Here is a 7798-nt window from a genome sequence, read left to right on the forward strand (position 1 = left end):
GCCATAAAAAGTAACGTTTTGTTGCCATTAGTGCAGGGTGGAGGAGATTTGCAGTCCATTGCTATGAAGGAGGAGAGAAATTATGAATTTATATAAATGGCTTGGGATAAGTGTAGCAATTTTGTGTGAAATGTAATGCAACTCAAGTTTATTTGTACAGCACAATTTGTACAAAAGGCAATTCAAAGTGCTTCACACAACATGGGAAAAATGCATTAAAATCACACAAAGACATGACATAAAAGAGAATGTAGTTAATTTTGCTTTGTTACTTGAGTTACCCTTTGTACTAGTGCAGTGCCCATTGAGTCTAATAGTCAATCTCAGACAGGGCTTTGGGATCGACCTTGACGGCCTCTGTTTTTGGTTTATAGTCTGACATCACAAGTGACAATCCAGAGCTCTACAGCCAAAAGCCAAAAGCTCGAAAGACTGTGTAACGTACATCGTCAAAGGAGAGAGAATCAAGGCAAGGAGAAGGAAGAAGAGACAGGTAGTGGTGCTTAAACTCAACCTATATAACCTTTTTGCTTGAGGGCTATTTTTCCAAAAATGCCTGAAAAAAAATACCCATTTAAAAATGAAGCCGTTCCTGAACATTTGGAGCACAAACAATTTGCTGAGACTCTGTAGTTTTGGACTCAGATGTCTGGTTTGCGCTAATTTTGGATAAAAACGAGCTCTGGATAATAATAATAATGCAAAAATGTCCAGGCGGAATCCATATTAAATATTAGGGTCATTTTCTATTTGTGGGTTTGGAGTTCAAACTAGCCCTGATGCTTCCCAGAATGATTCATTTGACTGGAAATAAATGTGTTGCAGCATTATTTTTATCAAGCAGCTGGAGAGATCCCTTTTATAAGATGGTGGACAAAATTGAATTTTGCCCTAAGCATAAGGGAGACTGCTTTTGAATGTTCTAAATAATCAGCTGTATTAAATGGTCTAGTTAAATAACAGATTCTCTCTACCCAGATTTGTATTGTACATTTACATATAATACAATATTATTAGGCTATTGATGAAAGCCTATATTGTGTTTCTTTAATTATGTTGAGCATTTCAAATCATTGACATCAAGAAGAGAAAACAGGAGAAACAGAAGCTAACGTACTCCAGACCTGAACAGTGAGAGTGTTTGGGACGAGCTGGAGACGGCTTTGTGCAGTGGTCACTCTCTCACATCATCAATACAAGATGAAGTGATGAAACAGAATGCAACGCTGGATGAAAATAAAGCTTTCAACGTTGCAGAAGCTTATTGAAACCATACCACAGCAAATGTGTGCTGTGATCACAGCTAAAGGTGGTCCTATGAAACATTAGAGCGTGTCCCCCTCTTATGTGGCGACAGGCATGTATAAATCTCTAGGAAGCTCTTCAGGCGTTGCTGAATCTAAAAGTAACTTGTGAGCTGAAAATGCTCGGGCACCCCTGTACTAGTTAGTGTATAGAACAAGTGAAAGGGGGTTTTGTCCAATCGAAAGTGAACATATACTGCATACACTCGTTGTTACTGGTATACTGCGCTCACAGAACCAAGGATTCCTGTGACCGTAAATGGATTGCTGTCATCAGGAGGGACCAGTGGACTTCACTGTAGACTGAGAGATGTTTGTTTTAAGTTGTTAGCAGCTGGCTAATGCTAGTTACATATTATTGTGCGGCTATGCTAATAATATGTTAGCCTTTGTGTATTTATATACTGAAATTATTGTAAATCACTCAGCACTTTATTTGTATTGGTAATAATATGTATTATTCTCATGTTAATTAGCTACTGTTTGAAAATGTCACAACCATGACCCGGAAGTGTAAGTCACATGACTTAAGCATGCTAGTCCAGCCCATGTCGAGCCTTCGTTCTTTTGAAAATGTGTGTGGAAAGATTATTTCCGCACGTAGAAGGCAACACTGGTCATGTGTCAGTGTGTGCGTAAAGTCAGGCTGCGTTATTTCTTTGTGCCTTCTCTCTGTTGTATCTTGATCATATTTTATGGCATTGGATGGGTCCACAAGTTATACATAAAAGCATGCAACTGTAAGCACTTTTTTAAATAATTCAATTGAGGAAGGGGCAGGGATGCGACCCTCTCGTTCACTGGAGTGAACTGTGGGGCTATAAGCAAGCCCACACCCGCTCGCCGCCTCCCGTGGACAATGCCTGTGCCGTGAAACTTATATGCAACAAATAATGAACAAACAAGAATGCATATGCAGAATATAAGAAAACATTGTCCACATGTTCAAAGAAAAAGGAAGACAATATAGCTCTTTTAATCATCACGTCGTATCTTATGAATCAAGACCACAATCACAAAATTAACTTGATAGAAGATATGTGTCTATTTCCATGTCCAGGTGAATTATAATAAAATAATAATAATTGTATGATGATTGCTTTTGCCAATGAAATGATTGTGGATGGATATCATAGTGTTGTTATAACGAAATAAGCCCTAATTCAGGCTGTCAAGGTCTCAGTGACTTCAGTGATTTGATACTTATAGCTCACAAAGTTACCAAATAACAATTATACTTTTAATCATACTTTTGACTCAATTTGAACAGTATAATTAGTTATTTTTTCCTTCCGGGACAAGCAAGGGAATTTTATCCTAGATAAAAAACAAAACATATATTTTATATTAAGAATGTAAAACGCTAGGCACGTGGGCTACATTTTGTTGATGTGGTCGCACATGCCCAGTGCCCAACAATGGTTGTCTAAAAGTCTCTGGTAGAAAGGCCGCCCCAATAGATGACCCAGCAGCCAGTGCCCCCAGAACAATGGAAGGTAGGAATGGATAATACAAACCTGTAAAACAAAACTATTACCATTAATAATGTATACAACTTAAATTAACAATAAAACCAAGTTTCCTTACCCAGTTGTAGGATAAAGGGGGCGGTACAGTTTCCTATTCGGGCAAATGTGGAGCAGATCCCTGTGGCTGTGTTTCTGAGCACCGTTGGGAAAACCTCAGCAGTGTAAGCAAACAGAAGATTCATACTGTTTGCAAAGCCAAATTTACCAATCATCTCCATCGTAATAGATAACCACTGCAGTGCTAAAAAGAAGATCCTGAAGTTAGTTAAAAGTATGCCATAAATGCTAGTTAAGTATTTGTGCAATCAAGCAATTCTTCTATAAAAATAGAAGGTTGAATACATGCGACGACTAGGATAAAACATGCCTGATGACATAAATGAGTGGTGAAATGACTTCTTATATGTAGAGAGAGATTAGTGTTACGTCTAAAGCATTTCTTATTTCTCCTCTGCCACCTCCACCTCAGCAGCAGAGCCAGCTGCCTTCTCATCTCCTCCTCTTGAGCACAGCCAGTGTCTATAGGCCAAAGTTTCACTAGGAAGAACTCTACCATATTTTATGTTCTTATTCACTTCACGGCATCTCAACCAGCCAAGGTCTAAACACTATCCTTTATCTCTAAAAATAGTATAGGTATCACAAAACACACTTACAGGGAGGGATGATGGACCTTGAGAGAAGAGACACTCCTCCAAGTAACAGAGCAACTCCCACACAGACTCTGCGGGGAAGGTACCTCAGGGCAAGCCAAGTGCAGATGGCAGCCGGCACCTCCACGGCTGCCGAAAGCAAACTTCCTAGATAAGGGTCTGGGGTGAGCTTCGATGTGTTCAAAGAAACTCCAAAATAACCCATGCACATACTAAACCTGTGTGGAAAAATATATAAGTTAGAATGAGTGAAGAGCAAATAAAAAAATCTACAAATCTATAACGACAGATAATGAAGCCTGACAAAATAAACCGGCAGTTCGCAACTGAAACTGCAAAAGTGTGCACTCAATTGCAGGGCAGCAGATAGAACAGAATCACAGTTGCAGACATCCAAGAAAGAGTCTCAGGTAAAAAAAAAAAAAATACTGCACTCTATGAGCAGCACACATTTACATGCTGCTAAGAGATGGACTTAATAACCTGTTGCTCCGTGGAACATGGAAGCTCATGTCAGGCATCATTGCAGCTAAGATAAGTGGGCACATGGAGCAATACAAGAGCAAAGCCCAGAAGGGCCTCAGCAAAGACACCACATTTTTTCATCCAATCTTCGAGTCCTGCAATTTTGTCATTCTCTGTTCCGCCCCTGCCTGCCCCACACCCCGGCATCAACTTTTTCAACCTAAGTTGAAAAATTGCCTCGTACATGGATCACTAAATACTTGGACTCTAGATTATGGAACGCCACCCTTGAGGCCAATGATAAGCCACTTGCACAAGTGTCTATTAGATGTGGCATATACCAATGATGTCCCCAAGAACAAGTCCCGGGCAATAAACAGCTTTGCCCTGTTATACGCCCTGTGATACTCTGCAGAAATAATAAGGTGGCCAAAGGAAGAGATACAAACCATTGATATTAAGACATTAAAGCTCTTCACCAAGTCTGGAGGGTTCCACCCCAAATTCAGCACCCTTAGACTGTACACTAGCTGTAAGGAAGAAGGCCGTGGATGAAACATCCTGGATTCACAAGTACATCAAGGACAAGGCCCCAAAAGATGACATGCTCAGTGAATGTCACCAAATTTCCAATATGTCCCAAACCAGTGCAAAAAATGAGGATTGTGAACATCATCCAGGATGTTGAAAATACTTGAAAAAACATGAACAAGGACTGAAAAGCCATGGTTGAAAAAACTAATATGTTAACTGCTGTATTGGCAACATCTGCACTTGTTCACATACCTGTCTGAGACCTGCCCCAAAATCAAGGAGCCAACCAAAATACCAATAAAATAAACAGTGGTTGTGAGTGGCTGTTTCCACTGGTCACTGCACACAAGGTCAAACTGAAAGATAGCACAGGAGGCATAAATAATAGTCTTAGGGGAATGAGTTGAATGAGGGTCGTCTGAATGTGGTCATGGACTTTGTTGACCAGTCTGCATGCAACCACTTGTGATTGAACACCAAGGATACTACATTATACAACCCCAGAGCATGCAAAACTGCCTGTGTCTTCGGGATTGTGTGAACATCCTGCGCTCAGTCCTCTTGTATCTGCTAACCTCCTCTCTGGAAGCCAGTCAGCTGCACCAGGAGCATGGCATTTAAAGTGGGACACTAAATCACCTTTTTTTGCTACTAAACTGTTTGCTGTGGTGTTTTAATAGAATTGTTTACTGTTCTAGTCATTTATTCCTTCATCATTTGAGTGCAAACCAGGTTCATTTCCAGATTTCTGGTCCAACACATTCGGAACACATTCTAATAGTGAGTGTGTGCTGCCTTCAGTGGCCACTACAAGTTTAAGAGGCATTTGACGTCACACATCTGTTACAAAACCAGGCTGTTTTATGTGTTATGGCTGTCAATCAGTGTGTCGGACGGACAGTGTGAAAACCAATCGCCTGGTACCTGAGAGACTAACGTGGACTGGTAGATGTCTTTGCTGTAGCTCCAGCCGTCCACACAGGGCTCCTGCTGCAGCTGGGTGAGGTTCACGTCTCCAGGAGCAGAGCCCTGAGCCCACAGATCCATGACCACATCCAGCATGTACCTGCTGCAGCGGCTCCGCTCCTCCACTCCATTCACCACCTCAGGATGAACACGTGTACATAATATGTGCATACATCCTCATGTGGTTTACATCATAATTTAGAACTAAACATGCTGTATGTGATAATCTAATTGTAGTTGTTTGTTGCATAATCCTTAAATATTGATTATGTTAGCGTGGCTCTGGAGAAAACTACTAGACTAAACTACAACTAGATTAGGTTTTATGTTCTGGAGAGGCAAAGCGCCTTTAAATGTTTCACCGCTTACTTACATTCACAGGGATGATAGCTTGAAGCCAATCGTGGGTCAGGTTGACATCAGGAATTAAACATTGGTGTTTCGGTGTGTCAGCCACAAAAACAATCCCTAAAGTAAATCCATTAGGGACCATGCTCAGATAGTAGAAAGTGAACACAATTTTCTGAAACAGGCCCCAGTCGCCCAAAAAGGCCACTGCTTTGTCGTAACCGCTCATGTTACTTCTTGTCTTCTCTTACAACTTTATGATTTTATTGGTCTTTGGACTCTTTGCTCTGCCTCGTAAAGTCTGCAGTGGCCTCAAACTATGGGACAAGAAGAGGGCCAGAGTTTGTCATGAGTTACATATTTTCAAACGAAAATGGCTACTCTTTCTACCGTGAAGCTTTATATTAAACTATGTTTAATGCTGGCCATTCAGAAGGTTGTTTTTAGGTCAGGTGGGATTGTGGTGTAAAGAAAGCCATCGAAGTCCTGGTATTACATTTAGAAAAATAATTGATGTTTGTGAATATTGCAGACTTTACATTGATGGCATTGTTGTTTATATACAGTGCATATGGAAAATAGTGACACTTCCACATGTTACAGCCGTTTTTTCAATTAAATTCAAATCAATTCAATTTATTTTTGTAATGCCCAAAATCACAACAGCCGTTGTCTCAGAGGGCGACAGTGAAATATGGATTAAACAATGTCCATAGGGACTAAATTGATTAAGTTCCTCATCCGCCTCAAAGCTCTAAACATAATACCCCACAATGACAGCATTAAAGAAGGTTGTTTGAATTGATTGCAAATGTTTTGGGGGTTAAAAAAAAAAGAAGAAAAACACTTGTACATATGTATTCACAGCCTTTGCTCAATACTTTGTTTGAAGCACCTTTGGCACTAATTACATCCTCTCTCCAGAGACATTGAATGCTGTTCAAGTCTGGGCTCTTGGCCACTCAAGGACATTGACAGAGTTGTCCTGTAGCCACGCCGTTGTTCTCCTGGCTGTGTGCTTAGGGGTTGTTGTCTGGTTGGAAGATGAACCTTGGCCCCAGTCTGAGGTCCAGAGCGCTCTGCAGCAGGTTTTCTTCAATGATGTCTCTGTTATTTGCGGCATTCATCTTTCCGTTGATCCTGACTAGTCTCTGAGTTCCTGCCGCTGAAAAACATCACCACAGCCTGATGCTGCCACCACATGCTTCACTGTAGAGATGCTACTGGCCAGGTCAGGGGTGGTGCCCGGTTTCCTCTGGACATGACACTTGCGATTCAAGCCAAAGAGTTCAATCTTTGTTTCATCAGACCCGAAACTTGTGTTTCTCATGGTCTGAGAGGCCTTCAGGTGCCTAATGTACAAACTCCAGGCAGGCTGTCATGTGCCCTCTTTCATACAGGCCTGATTGGTGGAGAGCTGCAGTTGCTGGAGTTCTGGAAGGTTCTCTTCCCTTCACAGAGACACACTGGAGATCTGTCAGAGTGACCATCGGGTTCTTGGTCCCCTCCCTGATTAAGGCCTTTCCCCTCCAATTGCTCATTTTGGCCAGGCCCAGCTCTAGGGAAGAGTCTTGGTGATTCCAAACCTTTTCCATTTACGGATGATGGGGGCCACTGTGCTCATGGAAACCTTTTGTACCCTTCCCCCAGATCTGTGCCTTGATACAGTCTTGCCTCAGAGATCTACAGGCAATTTCTGTTGTAGCAGCGTCTCAAGGATGATCAGTGGAAAAATGATGTACAACTTTAGTGTCATGGTAAACGCTGTGAATACTTGTGTACAAGTTTTGCTGGTAGAATTGTACGGCAAATAATTAATTCAACCCTTTTTGAAGGCTATAACACAACAAAATGTGGAAAAAGTGAAGCGCTGTGAATACAGTTTGGAAGCACTGTATTCATCACACTGTCTGTGTCTGTGTCAGCCAGTCCAAAACAACAACATTTCATCAATTATGTTTAATACTATTAAACATAATTGTTCTCCCACAAACCAAAT

At 41.2% G+C, this 7798-nt stretch overlaps 1 protein-coding gene across 1 annotated transcript; it reads right to left on the reverse strand.

Moving 5' to 3' along the window:
- Nucleotides 1-310: 310 nt before the first annotated feature.
- On the reverse strand, nucleotides 311-6033 carry LOC140360414 (organic cation/carnitine transporter 2-like). The gene is made up of 7 exons (XM_072445623.1): nucleotides 5825-6033; nucleotides 5410-5589; nucleotides 4726-4841; nucleotides 3490-3704; nucleotides 2892-3074; nucleotides 2706-2821; nucleotides 311-403 (listed from the first exon to the last, which is right to left on the reverse strand). Exons 1-7 carry the CDS (start codon nucleotides 6026-6028, stop codon nucleotides 311-313), a joined length of 1107 nt encoding a protein of 368 aa, XP_072301724.1. The 5' UTR covers nucleotides 6029-6033.
- Between the last annotated feature and the right edge of the window lie 1765 nt (nucleotides 6034-7798).

Source organism: Eucyclogobius newberryi, unplaced genomic scaffold, assembly GCF_026437365.1.
Source record: "Eucyclogobius newberryi isolate DKJ021-1_F unplaced genomic scaffold, fEucNew1.0.hap1 SCAF_15, whole genome shotgun sequence".
Classification (NCBI taxonomy): Eukaryota; Metazoa; Chordata; class Actinopteri; order Gobiiformes; family Gobiidae; genus Eucyclogobius; species Eucyclogobius newberryi.

What these genes read in the sequence shown, in the direction of transcription:
- LOC140360414 (XM_072445623.1), bottom strand. Translation starts at nt 6,028, where the DNA reads ATGAGCGGTTACGACAAAGCAGTGGCCTTTTTGGGCGACTGGGGCCTG. An exon ending in AAGGTCCATCATCCCTCCCT is followed by an intron (nt 3,075 to 3,489) that starts GTAAGTGTGTTT and finishes TCTTCTTTTTAG; the next exon opens with CACTGCAGTGGTTATCTATT. An exon ending in CCCCTTTATCCTACAACTGG is followed by an intron (nt 2,822 to 2,891) that starts GTAAGGAAACTT and finishes TTTGTTTTACAG; the next exon opens with GTTTGTATTATCCATTCCTA.